The sequence below is a fragment of the Nelumbo lutea genome, chromosome 4 (assembly GCF_056320005.1).
Source record: "Nelumbo lutea isolate HS-2025 chromosome 4, American lotus-T2T, whole genome shotgun sequence".
In the NCBI taxonomy this organism is placed as follows: domain Eukaryota; kingdom Viridiplantae; phylum Streptophyta; class Magnoliopsida; order Proteales; family Nelumbonaceae; genus Nelumbo; species Nelumbo lutea.
The window spans coordinates 88380985-88398137 of NC_142687.1; the positions used below are offsets into that span (position 1 = coordinate 88380985).

Consider the following 17153-nt stretch of genomic DNA (forward strand, 5'->3'; position numbering starts at 1 on the left):
GGTGTTTTTGTAAAGAACTGAGAACAGGAAGTCACCTCTTATCTGTTAAAATCAGTTGGCACCCATCCTGTTGTATTACCATGTTCCCCTCTCCTTAGCAAACCCTATGGAGCCTTTTTAACCTAATCTTTTCACTCTTAGCAAACCTTAGTTGCCCCTAGGTGTTTAATCTCCACCATCCACCTCTTTTAATCTCAACCTCTCATTTTAGGGCTCTCCTTTATAGTTTTTAAACCCTAAGGCACCACCTATTCTGTTAATCCTCACCATTCATAGTGATAGGACCGGCCCTTTTGTTGGACAAAGTGAATGATAAGGCTTACACTTTCTCTAATGGAAATCTAAACTGTTGGTAGTAGATTTCAACTATGTTTGAGATTTATGTGTGTGTGTGTGTGTGTGTGTTATGTTTTATGAATAAATGTTTGCAAAATGTTTTAATTCCTGAGATCCATCCGAGTAGAGAGTGTGACACTATACCTTGCAGTAAGGGGAGAGGTCCTTCCCTGTCGGGCAGGGTTGTGATCATTATAGGTTGAGGGGTTAAGTGTAAGAGACCATTACAGGGTTGATTACTTGATGTGCTTTATTTTACTTAAGCCCATTATCCTTGGATTTTCATAGGATAGCTGAATTTGAAGATCATTTAGGTGTAAATGTTGAGCCCATATTGAGCCCCATGTGGACTTATGTGAGGTCATTATGGGGTCCCATGCCATACAAATCGGGCCTAAGTTGGTCGTGCAATATATTGGGTCGTGAGCCTTTGAAGAAAATGGGCCTAAGGCCCATAATTAATAAGATTAAGTAAGTTGTTAATGACAAATTAAGTTTTCATGTGCTTTGGGTCAAATTTGGGTTTGAAAGTGGGTATAGAGCACCCATCATTTTAAGAGGAAAAGGCTTATCTCTTAATAGAGTCTGGATCTAAATTAGATTTGGATAATCTCCTAATTTGATTGGGAGAGTGCTCTATAAGGAGATAAAAGAAGAAGAGGGCAAACCAGACAAAAACACCACACTCTCTTATTCTCTCTTGTTCTCTTTTGTCTTCCAAGAAACTATATCACGACCTAGCTTTCAAGGACTAATAGAGATAATTTTTCTTCTGATTTTTGCAAGAAAAATTCAGACGAATTTCAGGCTCACCTTCCCCAATTCGACCCAAGTAGTTGGATTGCAGTTTTGCTGAAAACTGTGTTACTGAATCAGCTTTACCTATACACTATGCCATCTTCAGTGGAGGCCAGTTTTGGGGCTGATTTGGGTGTGGACTTCCACCTTGGGATTTGCGCTTGTGGTATTTGTATCAGGTATAAATTCCCCTCTTTGTTTGGTTTCAAATCTGGTCCGGTTCAATGCAAGACCGATCCTGAAAATTACAGTTTTTTAAAACATAGGGAATTCATTTCCCAAAAGGATTAAGAAGTTTTTGAAATTTTGTCCAATCATTTAGCATAGTTCGGCCATCCATATGATGAATCCTAACCCTTCCAACATTTAGGAGAGTTCAATGCAAAGAAGACTAATTAAGTTTCTCAGTTTCTTTTGGATAAATTAAGTGAGATTTTTCTTATTAATCTAAATGTAATGTCCCAAGTTTGTTATTTTTCTCATTTTTCAACTAATGGATCTTTTTTCTTTTTAATAATAATAATAATAATAATAATAATAATAATAATAATAATAATAATAATTAATTAATTAATTAATTAATTAATTTATTATTATTATTAATATACTTTCTATCAGTTTAATTCGCATTTATATGTTATTTTCATCATTTTACAAACTTTAATTAATTTTTTCCTTAAAATATGAGGCTTATGCCTTGCAATGCCTTGAGGCTTACGACTCACCTTTTTGGGCCATTACACCTCAACTATGCCTTTAGCCTTTTAAAACTTTGTACTCTGCTATGAGCTCCTGTAGGGCCATAGTCTCATTCTACTAATATTGTTGCTAGGTCATAATTTCGCTATTTGAAATTGGACAGACATAGACATGGTGATCAATTCAGTTCTTATTGCATGAACCATCACAAATGCAAAACAGGATGCATGGGATTCCATCACACAAGAAATCACAACTAGTAAAAGATTGGATTTCATCTTTTCTTACAACAATTCATCTTCCTTATTTTAGCTTCTACAGTTCTACCATTACAATTCACATCATATTCACACAAGTCAAAGCACATACAAGCTTAAGTGAAGTAATAACAAGCATCTCACCCAGCATGCAGATCACAATTATTCACAAGTAGTAGATAATATACATGTTATAGAACACTATTATGCACACATGGTGCATCAACTAGCTCTGTGTTTGTATATTTGGGAACGCCCATGAGGTGCATTTAGGTCCCACAACCAAGATATGAACACGTAGAACCTCATGAATGGCTCCTCGATCTGAACACAACCAAGATCTGAACACGTAGATCCCCCAAAGAGACCACACGAGAGTGAGACTCATCACGCAAGTGGAAGCCATAAAACCACCTACCAAGCTTCCACCATCTCACACAGACTTCCTGTTCTGATATATGACAGCCACACAGGGCCTCCATGACCAAATCAGCCTGTCAATGATGATTGCAAAACAAGCACTATAAATGACGATTAAAATACACACAAATTCTCAAATGATTGAGAAGTTTATACAAAGTCGAATATGGTTAGTCCAAGGAGAATCAAATATGTGAATGTCGAACTGGTGGTTAGTAGAATACAGCTTGCAGAAATGAGTCAGATAAAATTTCACTTGGTTGGCCTACAGCTGAAATCATTAAAGCATCTCAAAATAGCATTTCAGATTGATAGAACCATTGTAGAGTTTTCAAAGTTCGAAAAAAATGCTGACTGCATCCAACCTCTTGAAAGAGATGAATGAATTATCAAGGAAACTTCATGATGATAGACTATATCATCTTGTTTTGGGTATATTTTCTTTAATAAATAGTACCTGTTCCGAATGGAATATCAGAACCAGGGTTATTACATACAATTACAATAAAATTGCAGTGATTTTTTATCATTAATGCAGTGAACTTATTTACAGTGTTTATATATCTAAAGCTAACCATACAACACCATTTCTATTCTATTTTGATAGATAATGAGAGGGTATGCCTTGAAGAAATGAAGCGACCATATGCCAAAAACATATAAATAAATGAGCAAGAACAAGACAAACCGAGCATGCAACACACTGTCAGATGGAAAACATCCTTCTATCTAGTGTCTCATACCTATTTAATGTTAAACCTCTCCACAGGTGAACTCATCTTGTGTTCGCCACTCTCTTCCAGAGAGGGCTCACGGCTCTTTTGAGAAAATGTCAAGATTTAAAGGTCTCGTTATCAGATGCAAGCCCAAGGGGTGGCTTCATAAGGCCAAAAGGTAGGGATAGCCGGATAGGGCCAAGGGATGTCTTTATAAGGTGAAATATATGGTCACCATTTTATAACTGAGAAGAGCACAGGGTATAGAGTCTATCCAGTGGTCTACTTGAGGAACTGATCCCAGATTCTAATCTATGGTTTCCCATAGAAGATATCCAGAGAACCAAGATCATGCTGACCCATCAGCTAGAAAGAAGGTTAACAAGCTTCCACTGTAAACTTTCATTAAAGAACTATAGAGTTCCAAAAGAAATCTATCATCAGTGTCAAATGGTAAACAATGGAAGTGGTGATATCCATTACCCTTACCGCAGTTTGGAGCCAAAATATGGAATAATGTACACCAATCAGGTTAAGAAGCACATTCTTCTTTGTGAACAAGAACATCTGGACATCCTTAAATTCCATCTTCATTAAATAAAGGTCTTCAATGGCTTTGAGGTAGTCAGCTACCTCGAGTGATTTACATGGGGAGCACTGCTCAACAAACTTAACCATGGCGGTAACTTTATTATCCATCTCATAGTGCCTCCTGATGTAGAAACCTTTCCACCCCTGCAGTAACAAACCAAATTTATTATTGGATTTTCTGCAAAAGAAACCCTGTATAATCAAAAGAACAATAAGAATTCAGCGCAGACCATAAAAATGACTGGTAGCTCATTATTTAGTATTAACACTATAACATAATATACCATCCAAATGCCAAAGAGCATGAAATTCAATGACAGGTTAGCTTCCAAATGGTGAAATGCAAATCATTGTTATTTATCCACACACAATTTGTTTCCAATTGATTACCAGTCCCTTATTCTGGTAAGCCTGATTACCAATCCTTGTTTATAGTTGGCTTTGTCAGAAGGGCCTTAAGGAAGACAAAAGTAGCACCCAGGGGAACTGGGTATTCTTCTTAACATTTTAAAAGCTCGAGCTATCATGAAATACTCCTTTCGAGGTTGGGTTTTGCCAATCTCTATAAATGAATGGAAATTTTATCCTGTTCAACTCTGTTATTTCCCGGGCATACCATCAACCATGTTCTGGATCCCCCTACCCTAATAATGGATAGAAAAAAGAAAGAGAAAAGCTCATAGATTTCAATTGCCAAAAAAAAAATCAAATTTGCCGATGTTTATACGAATTATAATCCAGGCTTTCAAGATAAACTTAAAAAAGAGGAAACAATAGAACTCTGAAGAAATCAGGCTTTAAATTATAATGGAAATGAAGGAAATTGTAACAAAATTTATGAGAACTAATCATAACCTTCATGGAAGAGAATCGATCCGTCGAAGCTTCTTCAAGCTGTCCGTTATCGACGTTCTGGACAGGGGATTGGGATGGGAAATCCAAAGAAGGCCATCTCTCCCTGGAGAAAGAAAACCATATACAATCCGACGCGCAAAAATCACGCCAAAACCGGGAACAACTACCCAGAGAGCATACATCAGTGACCTTCCCTTCACAAAAAATAAAAATGAGGAAAAATCAACTTCACAACCGAGAAAGTTCAGAGAGAGAGAGAGGTGTACCTGGAGGAAGGATGCGATATTGAGAGCAATATCGTCGGGGATTGAGGTGTGTGTCCACTCCCACCGCTTCATTTTTGAGGAGAATTTCTCTCTCTAATGCGCATAGATAATGTAAAGGGAAGAAAAGAAGGGATAGGATAAACGATGAAGTTCCAAATGTCACAACAGAAAAAACTGAAAAAGAACAGGGGAATGTTTAGTAAACAACGAGTTTATGCTATTCTCTGATACTTCTCCCTCTAGACAAGGTGGGACCCGTGCCTAATGCTCGTAGTTGTAGGATGAGAGGTATGCTATGCCAAGAGTTGCACAAAATGTCAAAATACAAATTCCATTCTCAGCATAAAAAATAAGAAATCTTCCATTCAACACCTGAGTTGGTTGGGTATGGTTGGACCCGACTCAGTAAAAACTAAAAAGGTCTGATTCTCATTCCAAAATAGAGTTGCCTAAGCCTAAGCGGTGTCGGGGCTGGACAGCCCAAAGCCCACAATGTATTTAGTTAAATCATTTGTTGCAAGAAAGGTTCAAAATATCGATATATTCGATTATCGGTGTATCAGTAATATCGATACTTTTTTTTTTTTTGTTTTTTTAAATCAATTCAGGGGAGCTGGTTTAAAGTTCTTCCACCCTTGAATTGGTCAGAATGTATTAGAAAGCTCCCGAAACGATATGTATCGACCGATACGGGCTAATAGGTATCAATACTTTAAACCTTACCTTGTTGAATTGAGATTTCATTCGCTTTTATTTATTTAGATAAATAAATAAACTTTCAGCTTTTTTATTCATTATTAATTACTCGGGTAAAAAGAGATGTGAGAGTAAGAAAATGCTCATCCTCTTCAACAATTAGATAAGTTATTTACCTCGCAAGAGATATCCTGGATTACTGTAAAACCCAATATAACAGCAAATGAACATAGGTATCGTGGTCACTAATAAATGGCTGAGGTGAAAAAATTGGCCCATGATTATTATATCGAGTAAGAGCTAATAGCCACCTGGTTGGATATCATGTTATTATCTTATCATGTTGGACTGTGTCATGTCACATGTGAAGTGATTCTCAAGCATCAGTGCATCACCTCACCTTGTATTACAGCATTTCTTCTTCCAAAAGATTTAGTGCAGTGCAATTAAACCCTGATTATCATAATTCATGGCTTCATGCAGCTGAGCCCATATGGTTGGGAGTTGGGGCAAGGCCATCGTGATAAGCAAACCCTGTTTATTATTATTATTCAATCAGATAGATATCGTAGAAGTAGCTCCTAATGTGATAAAACAAGAAAAAAATAGCCTAAAATGATTTGATCACACATAGAAAACCATCTACAACAAAACAAGGGGCGAGAAAGGCTAGAGGCAGACGAAAATAAGACATTAAAGAAGAAAGAAATGACTTAAATGTTCATTATTTACCAGAATTCATGTAGCCAACGATTAGATGATGACGATGATGATGATAAGGTAGATACCACAACTGGATCATTTACTCCCCTAATTATTTTGTTTTGTATAAGCTCGACATATTATGGAACTCTGATTGCCCTCAATCGTTTTATAACATGGCTAGATAAGCAAAGGGGAAAAAAAGGATGCATTCTATAAATATATATTTATAAGGGATAAACAGCAAAATATCTAACTGATATGGAAAACAAAAACATATTGCGCTCATATTCGAAGCTTTCCCAGCTCAGAACTTGCTGCAGCCACGTCTTCTGACTCTTTTGCTATCTTCTCACCACCTTGTGGAAGCCCCTCTTGGCCAGACGGCTCCGGCATCTTCCTGGCTGGGGGTGCCGAACAAACAGGTATGACTGATCTGATCTGAACTGCTGGTGCCATGAAGTTAACAGAAGGTCCTCCATACATCATTCCTTCAGGCCTTGATCTAGCTGAACATGCAGGAATTGATGTCCTAATTTTTACTGGAGCAGGCATCCTGACGTTCAGACTCTCAGGTTGGGGGCTCACTGAAGATACATGCCCACCAGTTCTAATCATTATGGGGGCTGCAGATGAAGGTGATATATAAGATTTGGTCATTACTGGAGAACCTGCTCTAGGAGAATGATGTGGTCTAGGATTAGACTTAGCTGAATCAAAACCATGTGGATGACGCAACCCAAACTCAACACTGCCTGGATTTGCAGCTCTGTGTCTAAATCTAATATCCATTGCAGATTCCCGAGAGCCCCATCCAAACGGTTCACTGTTGCTTCCTTCTGCCTTGACAGAGTGCCCAAGACCAGATTCTGACCCAAGATTGTTCTGTTTGTCATCCTCCTCCGGCTTCTCTGGTGTAGCTTGATCAGTTCGGCTGTCACCAGAAGCAGGCGGTTTTGGAGCTTCAAACGAAGAAAACCCTGGAGAATTTGACCCTATATTGATTTTATGGCCATCAGTGTCCATGTCACCATGAAGCCTCTCCTCATCTTTCTGGGTTTTTTCCTCCTTTATCTCTTGTACAGTTACCTGTGACCTCCTGATTGGTACTGGGCTCAAAGGATTTGAGAAATGCAGAGATGGGCCTGAGGAAGACATTGCAAGTGCTGGAAATGATTGTGTGGCCTCTTGCTCCCTTGCTGGAAAATACTGCCGATGGTCTGGCCCGAACATGGATTGAATAAATGGAAGAATCTGAGGGCCAGGTGGAGGAGTTAGTGCCACCGGAAGTGTCAATAGTCGACTTTGCTGCTGGGATGCCTGCTCTTGCTGCCAAATTCGGTATACTTCAGGGGCGAAGTTGGAATAGGCCCAATTCTGATAATGCACAGGAAACAATGATACACCACCACTGGGAGGGTGCATGTTCCTGCGGACAGGTGGAGCTGATTTCCTGCGTCGACGTTGACGATCGTTTTGTGTTGACTTGTTTGCATCTGCAGGAAGCAAACTAGCAAGAGCACGAGCAACAATAACCTGTTCCTGTTCCTCGTTGCCTTCAGACTCCAATGAAGGAGAGGAAGCCGAAGAAGAAGAAGAGCCAACATGTGACACTGCATAACCACCATAAAAAAATTAGAATGGACAGAGGTCTATACAGTTATATGCTATCAAAAACAGCTTAACTGGTTATGGATTTTGCAGGTAAAAAGAAATTATCAAAGCAGAGATCAAATAAAAAGGTCACTGATATACTTTCTGGTCTTTATTGACCATATAACCACAGGCTGTAGTTCAGGAGAGTGGCATCCACATCACCACTCAATGCAGCTAGGAGAACTTTAGACCAATTGACCGAAGTCAAACTTATTGTATGGTTAATTTTATTTAGCCAATAGATATCTTCAATACATAGTTTTAAGTTCCAGATTCAATTTGGTCTGAAACCCATAATTTTGATGCCAATGTCAGTTCAATTAATGATAATCTCAGTCAAGATATAAGAAAATAGTTTATCAGAAATAAAAAAAAAAAACCTTAATAAGGATGACTTCTTTACTTGTGCTTCTTTTTCAATGCTCTCTCACAGTCTAATCCTTAGGGAGAGACCTTCCCAGTGAAAGAAATGAGTAAGCCTATCCCACCTAGAGTTCAAGCTTTGTGTTGAGAAGTATTCCTTAGAAAGATAAATACCTATGACATGCTCCAAAAAAGAAGGCCTAATAAATGTCTTTCTCCTCATTATGTGTTTCCTTTGCAAAGCAAGTGGTGAGACCACTCCTCATTTACTAATCTCCTATCCTTTCAGACTTTTCTTTGGGAGTACTTCTGTTCTCTTTTTGGTTGTGATTCCTCCCGCAAGATGTGGTGAGTCTCTTTAGTCCAAATTTCTTGAGGCAGCTAAAAAAACCAAGAGGGAGAATTATATGGAAGGCAGTCAAGGCAGAATTGGTCTGGACTATATGGGAATAAAGGAATGGGAGAATATTCAATGAAAAAAGTAGGTCCAAGGAGGAATTAATAGACATTCTTAAGATCAAAGTTGCTCATTGGGTAAAAACAAGAGATATCTTAAAAACTTTCTTAGGGAGGCTGGTAATATGGAGGTGCATATGAGTATGAATGAGAGTGTGTATGGGAGGCTGAGATTGCTCAAGAGGAGTTTGGTGGGATGATTTGTTTATTTGGGTCCAGATGAGGAAATTGTGCAGGAGTGGGAGGTTGCTGCATGGAAACCAGATGGTTTTTTCCAAGTGAGGAAACTGAATGCTGATTTCTTCTTGTTTATTTTTGAAAATGAGGAGGCAGAGACATTTTGCTTCGAGAACATAAACATTGCTGGTCTCCTGATCTGATCTCTGGTTGGTGCCATCAGAGATGTTGGACCAACAAACTTGGTGTGGATTAATGTTTGTGGCATTCTTCTCCATGCGTGGTCTTTCAAAACTTTTGAAGCTGTGGGTGAAGCCTGTGGCAGATTCAGATTTATTGATCCAAGAACAAGCTCCTGGAAGATTCTAGATTTCGTGTGTATCCTAGTTGAAAGTGGATAAAATCCATCTAGTGCCTTCCTCCTTGCCTTTGAGGTTTGCGGGAGAGACACATGACTTGAGACTCGTGATTGAGGGCTCGCATCCAAAGAGATGAGTGGAGAATATGGATTTGTGGGGGAAGAAGGATAACAAAATTCTGCAGATTGATGTTGTTACAGAGTGGAAGTCCAACAGTCTGTATGACTTAGAAGTTTCAGAGGTTGAAGACAAGGATAGTTCCAGAATTTTGGGTATTAGTACCCCTAAGGAGAGCGGTGAATTGGGTCTTGAGTTGTGTTATGACAGCTGGGTTTCGAAGAGTTGAGGGGGGTCCCAACCTAAGGACATTTCGAATTCTAAAGTTGGTTTGTTGTCTGTGGAAAGCTTTGGGGATAAAGTGCAAAGGGGCTGATAGGACACATGGAGGGTCAAAAGGTTAAAGATGTGGGGCTAGGGAAAGAGATGGAGAAAACCATGAATAAGGGAGTGGAAGAGTCGGCTAGGGTCACGAATTTGGATGGCGAACCAGGAGGGGACCAACGCAGGAGGTCTAGTTTTAATAAGAGGGGAGACCAGAACAGGCTGTCCAAGTTACCGGTTGTTAAGAGACAAGCAGTCTTAAAAAAAATGGAAGTCCTGAAAATTAATATAAAAAGTTGAGAACATGCTTAGGGAGATTTCAAGAGATGGCAGAGATTAAAGATCAATCTAAAGAGGTTGAAGGGGAGAAGTTCACTGGTCGCAGTATCGGTCGTATTGATCATATCAATGGTGAGACTGGTCTGTCTACAGGGACACGTCATCTGTGTTACGATGGATCTACAGTGGTATGTGGTGATCAAGTTAATCAAGACAATACACTCAGATCATCTAAAGAAATTGTTTGGTGGAGTCACGATTGAGAGTTTCAGAGAAGAAAGGGGAAGGGGTGGAGCCGCGGTTGGGGGTAGGTATGGGGGACAGCAAGAAGACATTGGATTTTATGTGGAAGACTAAGAGACTATTGTTGCTGATGAGGGTGATGCTGTTGGAGAAGGGTTCATCTCTGTGGTCGAGCCTTCATCTGTTTCTCCAGTTTGCTTTGAGGAAAGGAATGAAGCAAAGGAAGCTGGTCTAGTTCCAAAGAAGACTCAGGCTTCTAGTAAGATGCATATTGTCCATGTTACAAAGACTAAAGCCCGGCTTGGTCAGAGCAGGGCCCACAAAAAATTTTAAGAAAGTTCACAAGAGAATGGATGTGAAGACGAAATTGTCAAAGTTAGTTTATCCTGGTGGGGGAATTCAGAAGTAGACTCGAGTTTTTTTTTTTTGGATAGGAAACGGCAACTTTCATTGATGAAGTTAAATAAAGATTACAAATATCACCACCCACAGAATGATTGGAGAAGCCAAAAAAAGTTACAAACAAGCCCAAAACAAAGCCTCCCTATTAACTATTTGCTTAACTAAAGCGGCAGCCATTCCATTTGCTGACCTTCTTACCCATTTAAATTGCACCCCAAGCTCCCTTGTTAAGCTTACAAAATTACAATTGCTCTTAGAGGCTATCTAAGTGATCACACTCTCAGGTTTCTAGATTGCATCCACCCTATTACCAGCTTGGAGTCTCCTTCCACTTCTAAGTGTTGCATTCCCCATTGTTGCCAATCTCAGGCCTTGGAGTAAGGCCTTGACTTTGGCCCTTAAGGAGTCTCCTGTCTCCCACCCCAATCAGGCCCAAGTATAGGGCCAAAACTCTTCCTTCCTCATTTCTAAAAACACCCTCAACTCCCAATGGACCTGGATTACCTAATGAGCTTCTATCAAAATTTAATTTCACCATGTACTAAAGCGGTGGAACCAACTCTCTTGAACTAAAGGGGAAGAGGGAAGGATACAACTATAGAACCCCAACTTCTAATTAAATCAACTGAGGAGAAGTCCTTGAATAGATGCACAGCTTTCAGCCAATGTAGAAGCTTGATGGTAATACCCTCAAAGAGTGCTTCCTAGGATTTTTCTTGCCCTTTGAAAATCCTATTATTTCTCTCTTCCCAAATCAACCAAAGGATGGCTGCTCTTGTTATTCTCCATATTACCCTACCTCTTTTCTTTGGTTGTTGGAAGAAGCTAGAGTCAAAATGGTTCAGCACACATTGGGGGGGGGGGGGGGGGGGTCCACCTACAACCAAAAGGTGAGGAAAATCAATCCCACAAGTAAGAAGACAAAGGACAAGAAATCAAAAGATGAATCACCGTTTCACCACTTCTTAAGCAAAAGCGACAGACATGTGGGGAAAGGCACCAATCTGGCTTTTTCTTTGAAGTACATCCATACTATTGATCTTTTGGAGAGCCACTTCCCAACAAAAAGCCCTAAGCTTTGGAGGAATAGGAATAGAGTACACCATACTTCTTTAGCAGGAAAGGAGATAGACACAACAGAAAGCTGAATTAGGGCATTGAAAAATCGAGGAGCAAGAGAAGAACCCTGAAGAGGACTCTATCCAAATTCTACTGTCTGGGCAAGAAAGATCTAGGAAAACTGAACTCAACAAAGTGAACAGTATTCTCTAGACTAAAGCTCAGCTTGGTTAGAGCAGCTCCCACAAAAAAATGTTAAGAAGGTTTACAATAGAATGGGTGTGAAGACAAAATTGTCAGAGTTGCCGAAAGCTGAACTAATGGCCTTGTTACAAGGATTAAAATTAGCAAAGCAAGTTGGCTTCCACAGGCATGCCTTCAGGCAAAGCAATTTGGAAGTAGGGGGAACTCAAAATTGGTCATATCTTGGGCAAAATGCAACTCTGGATCTACAGGCATGCCTTCATGGAAATAGAATGTCTTTCAATGGAGCCAAATACCATCTATAATTGGGTTTGAAGACTACAAAAGGGATGGTGGATTCACTGGAAAAACAAGGAGTTAATAGGAAACAGTTATTTTGGGCTTTAATGTGACCTTCAGTGTACTTTGTGGGTTATTGTACTAAACTTCATTCACATAATTAATAAAACTTTCTTTGCTGATAAAAAAATAATAACAGAGATAAAAACAAAAAGAGATTTTAATAATATATAACTTTTCACCTTTCTTTTGTTTTTTTTTCTCTTACTACTTCCCTGATTTTCTATATCATTTGTATATCTTTTATTTTATCTCTATTAGGACCACAACTAATGGAAGTTTATCCATGTAACCTGTACTCAAGCTCAAACTTAACCTCTTGACATTGAAAAAGAATACGTAGTTTTGAATCAAAATTTAGATTCATACTTAATGGCCCCACTTAAAGGATAGTTTTGAATCAAAATTTAGATTCATATTTAAAGGCCCCACTTAAAGGAATACGAGGCAAATGTGTATTATTTGTCATCTACATGACTTGGACCTTATATTTTTCTTCAAAAGGAAAAAAAAAGAAACAAAAGAAAACTGAAAGCTGATTAATAAAAGGAAAACTAGACCACTATATAGGAGAGAAAAAAGAAAAGAAAACAATGCATACATTGTTTCAGGGCAGACCAAGCTGCCATTGCAGCATTCTTCTGAGCTTGCTTCTTGGTCTTAGCTGGTTCTCCTGTAAAGCTCATTCCTGCAAGCTCAACCGTGCATGAGAAGACAGGAACATGACCTGGTCCAGATCGAACAGTAGTATAAACAGGAAGGTTTAACCCTGCTCTGTGGGCTGTCTCTTGTAGCAAATTTTTGTAAACTCCCGTTTCATCCTATGTGGCAGAAGAAACACCAACAGAAAAAGCATAAATTACTCACTATATTATTCATAGGAGTGCCCGCAAATTAAGTAAAATAAAAAAAAGATGTGAGGTATATATATATGCAGAAAAATGACATTTCATTAGAAGCTCCTTATTGTTCTGCAGATTACTGAGATTGACATTTATCATAGTGGACCAAGGACAAATGTTGGTGTAACCTAAGTCATCATGGGGCATATATACAAATGCACATACAAGCATACTGTTGAGCTATTGGACTGCAGTGGCGCAGTCTTTGTTTAGTAGTGCACTACATCCACATAAGTACACATATCAAATGTGCAGTGTGAATCTGTGTATCTTTGATTTCATCTCTAAGAGCTTACTTGTTATAAAAGTGAAAACTCAGGTTAACAGGTAATGTTGATAGGTTAGTGGAGTCTGTGGAGATGATAGGAAAACATGGAATTAATGGAGTTGGTGAGATGGGAACAGATGAAGCTTTTGAAAAGGAGATGTGTATTTTTCTTATCATAAGACAGATGAGTGGTTAGTGGTAAATGTGTGCTGATGGGTAATTTGCAGTTTTGCACTGCCTCGGGGTATGGCTGGATACCCGATAATTGTTAGTTGCAGTCGCTGCTGACGTGTGTGTGTGCATGTGTTTCAGCAGTTGTTGGTTATTCTGATATCAATTTTCAAAATTTTGGCAATTCTGGGTTTGAGGGTCAATTTTTGTTGGTTTGTTCTCTGTATATTCTGTTTAGGATTTAATGAATTCTCACTTACCATAAGAAAAACAGGTATTGTCACTGGAAAATATGGTATGCTACTGGTCAAACTATCAAAGTAAATCAATCCTATTGGCAATAAGATTAAAATAGATTGCTCTATTTCTGCTTTTTATTTCGCAGCTCTCATCTCTCTTTAAGCTTGACCCAGCATCCTCCATTTTCCTTTCCAAGCTTGGCACAGTTTTAAAATATCAAGAAGATCTCAAGGATTTTGAGGTTTTGTTTCAATTGCAAGCAATCTTGGAAATTCCAACTAGTTCAATCAAGAACTTCTGTAGTTTCTATTTGATTTGCACAGAATTCGAAATGTAAGATTTGAAAATTTACAATTTGGTCCTTCAAGAAACAGCTGGAATTTGGTCCTTGCAACAATGTCTCAAGATAGAGACATTGCATTGCATCAAACTCATGCCATGATTCCTCAAGATAAACAGCTTGTCAAACACCACTAACCAAAAGAAAAAAAAAATCCTACCATAAGCCCACCGGTGTATTAAATCTACTTTATTTCTTTAAAGAGAAATGCAGAAACAGAGAAGATTGTGCCAAGTTGACAATAACTGACAGCGCGTAGAGAATACTGTATTAGTTCCAATTGTTGTTTTTCTTTTTTTTCTTGGGGTCATCAGAGAAGAAATAAAACAAAAAAAAACGAACATAACAGGAAAAAACCTATAATTTATTTTAATGTTTCAGGGTTGGTTGAATTTCAGTTCCACAAACTTCTAGAGAATTTGATATTGACAAACCATTAAGAAAAAATATATGCTGTAAATGCAATAGGCTGGTCAACTATTTACAATGACAACTAATAATAAAGCAAACTAGGCTGCTTAGAATTCACCACCTCCAACCTACAGGAGATAATATAGACAACCTTTGCTTTTCCTGAAATGGGGGACACTGTAAATTAGTATGGCCAATGATCAAATAAGTTAAGTATTTGCCTTTTATTTTTATTTTTTTTTTTTGGGGGGGGGGGGGGTGACTTCCACGTGAAATAGTTTTGCCAAATGCAATATTCATGTCAAAGATTTTTTTTCTTGCCCCGGCTAGAGTATACAAAATGATGGAAGCAGAAATTCAATCAAAAGGGCACATGTTGAAATAAGTTTGAGAATATGACAGAAGGGAAAATGTTTTGCAAATACATACCAAAACCTTTGCAGCCAGTGATCTAGAAGGGCCTCTCTTTGAAAGCGTATTAAGAGCTACTTCAGCTGCAGCATGTTCAGCTTGTCTCAGGGTGGTGCAAAAGGTTGGGCTTTCAAAGATCTCCCCATTGAAGTTAACTGTGGCTTTGAATCGAGGTGCATGATCAGGCCCCTCCCTTATACATGCATAAGATGGCAAATTAAAACAACTTCTTTGAGCTAATTCCTGCAGCTGGTTTTTATACATGCCTGGAGCTGGTCCCGACCATACGCGAGGAAGACAAGGATCTAAAAAAAAACAGAAGAATAAGAAACACACCAAACAGAAAAGGGTACCATACAAAATGAAAAATAAGATTTTTTTTTCTTTTTCTTTTATTTTAGGGGGGACATATTTCTTTTTCTCATAACCTGCTTGCAGTTCTAATGTAAAGCACCCTCCAGTTGAGCTACAAGCTCAACCCCAGGATCTCGGAAGTTAAATGTATGTATGAAAGTAGAATATAACACCAGTGAAGGTTCATCGCTATGTTCTCTGGAGGAAAATGAATTCAAAAGTTCATATATAACCATGTGATAATCGAGAGTCTCTCAAGAAAGAAATCCTAAGAAATTCTATAACAACAAATTAGGGCACAGAACAGCACTTCAAAGTTCAAAGGCAGCCAGCAATTAAAACCAACGAGAAAGCATCGCATAAACCAATAATTCAACTAAAGCACGCAATAAATTATTTGCTCCTAATAATTTACCTCGTCAGTTGAACTCTAACCACACTGCATTAATCAATTTCCCATTGAATTCGAAGCAAAGTACCAACATCCTTCGAAGATCAAAACAACAAATTCAATATCCAAAACCCACCTCGATTAGATCACCCAAAAAACGAAAAACACCAGAGAATCGATTAGATCAAAATCCAACTCCAGCCAAAAAAATCTTGAGACACAAAAAGGGCCCCCAAAAAAATAGGAAGAAAACGCTATCCGAGCTACTAGTCCGTATAAAATTTTCACTTCAACCATCTCCAAAACCTCACGGAGACAAAAATATGAAACCAAAAACCGTTTGATTCAACCCAACCATAGCTGTGAAAGAAAGAAGCCCGAGAAGATAACTGACCTAAGCCTGTCGGGGTGTCGAATTTCCAGCCCGTATGCCGGTAAAAACGATCGGAAGATTGTTTGAAACTGACATCTGATTCCCCGCAAAAGTTAAAAAACCACTGTGGAGGGATCTCTAAAGGAGAATGGGTTTCAAGAAGATCTGAACAACAAACTGAATTTTCACGCCCTTTTATGATATCTACAATCTCTCACTGCTCGCTCGCTCTCTCTCTCTCTCTCTCTCTCTCTCTACTACTGCTGACTCCTTCACAACTACGATAAAGGAACTACTTTTTCATCAGTCATTAATACGAATTAAGTTATGGAAGTTTTGCTAATTTACACCTACCGCACTAAATTTTTGTGAATTCACCTAAATGCCCTCTTTAATGCACAGTGACAGTGGACAATAATGAATATTTTTTTTCGGTAAATGACTAAACATAAAAAAACGCAATACAACATTGTTGACACGTGTCATCTAAATGCCTTTGAACCTGGCCCACGTTTGTTGCCACGTCACCCCTCTGACGTGCTTAATGGCCCCAGAACACGTGGCAATACATCTAGCCGTTCTATCACAACCTAAAATAAAGAACCCAAGAATATTTGCATGGACCACCAGAGTGTGTAACTGGTACTGCAAGTTTTAGACATGGGAAGGGAGCCATACACGTGGCATTGCCATCTAACGGATGTTCTAGATTTTCCACGTCAGCCTCCAAATGGATTAATCACAACTACCTAACCTGTGGGACCAGCCCAGACATCTCTTGATTAGGCCTGATAAACAACCATTTTGAATGTACGGTTTAGCCACTGGATCAAAATTGAGAAATAAATTAAAAAAGTAAAAAAAAAAAAAAAACAAATTGATCCTTGGATTTGTCGATGGCCATCAAGAAAGCAGAGTGAACTTGTGGGTGCGCACACCGTTGCGCGACAAGTACAGTAGGGCCAACCCTGAAAGTGGCACAGGATGGGCTGTTCAACTCGATTTTTTCCTGGTCCAAGCCCACTATGGCCCAACCTA

The 17153-nt window shown here is 38.8% G+C and overlaps 2 protein-coding genes across 3 annotated transcripts; both read right to left on the minus strand.

Moving 5' to 3' along the window:
• Window positions 1-2066: 2066 nt before the first annotated feature.
• LOC148861629 (uncharacterized) lies at window positions 2067-6153 on the minus strand. Its single transcript, XM_088985061.1, has 5 exons — window positions 6087-6153; window positions 4939-5112; window positions 4673-4866; window positions 3716-3961; window positions 2067-2584 (listed from the first exon to the last, which is right to left on the minus strand). Exons 1-5 carry the CDS (start codon window positions 6151-6153, stop codon window positions 2396-2398), a joined length of 870 nt encoding a protein of 289 aa, XP_088841187.1. The 3' UTR covers window positions 2067-2395.
• A 174-nt stretch (window positions 6154-6327) lies between these two features.
• LOC148861630 (double-stranded RNA-binding protein 2-like) lies at window positions 6328-16432 on the minus strand. Of its 2 annotated transcripts, XM_088982989.1 has the most exons (5): window positions 16137-16400; window positions 15767-15837; window positions 15016-15302; window positions 12856-13075; window positions 6328-7949 (listed from the first exon to the last, which is right to left on the minus strand). In XM_088982989.1, exons 3-5 carry the CDS (start codon window positions 15259-15261, stop codon window positions 6622-6624), a joined length of 1794 nt encoding a protein of 597 aa, XP_088839115.1. In that variant the 5' UTR covers window positions 15262-15302; window positions 15767-15837; window positions 16137-16400; the 3' UTR covers window positions 6328-6621. The 2 variants fall into 2 exon arrangements, with proteins under 2 accessions (XP_088839115.1, XP_088839114.1); XM_088982988.1 differs by lacking the exon at window positions 15767-15837 and having other exon boundaries at window positions 16137-16432.
• Window positions 16433-17153: the final 721 nt, after the last annotated feature.

Bases quoted from the DNA above. Each gene is read 5' to 3' on its own strand.
- LOC148861629 (XM_088985061.1), bottom strand. From the start codon at position 6,153: ATGGCCTTGCCCCAACTCCCAACCATATGGGCTCAGCTGCATGAAGCC. The intron at 5,113-6,086 runs GTTTAATTGCAC...GTTCTTTTTCAG, and splicing joins CATGAATTATGATAATCAGG to TTTTTTCTGTTGTGACATTT. The intron at 4,867-4,938 runs GTACACCTCTCT...TTTTTTGTGAAG, and splicing joins ATATCGCATCCTTCCTCCAG to GGAAGGTCACTGATGTATGC.
- LOC148861630 (XM_088982988.1), bottom strand. From the start codon at position 15,261: ATGTATAAAAACCAGCTGCAGGAATTAGCTCAAAGAAGTTGTTTTAAT. The intron at 13,076-15,015 runs GTATGTATTTGC...TCTGCCACATAG, and splicing joins CACTGGCTGCAAAGGTTTTG to GATGAAACGGGAGTTTACAA. The intron at 7,950-12,855 runs GTATGCATTGTT...GTGGTTATGCAG, and splicing joins TTGGTCTGCCCTGAAACAAT to TGTCACATGTTGGCTCTTCT.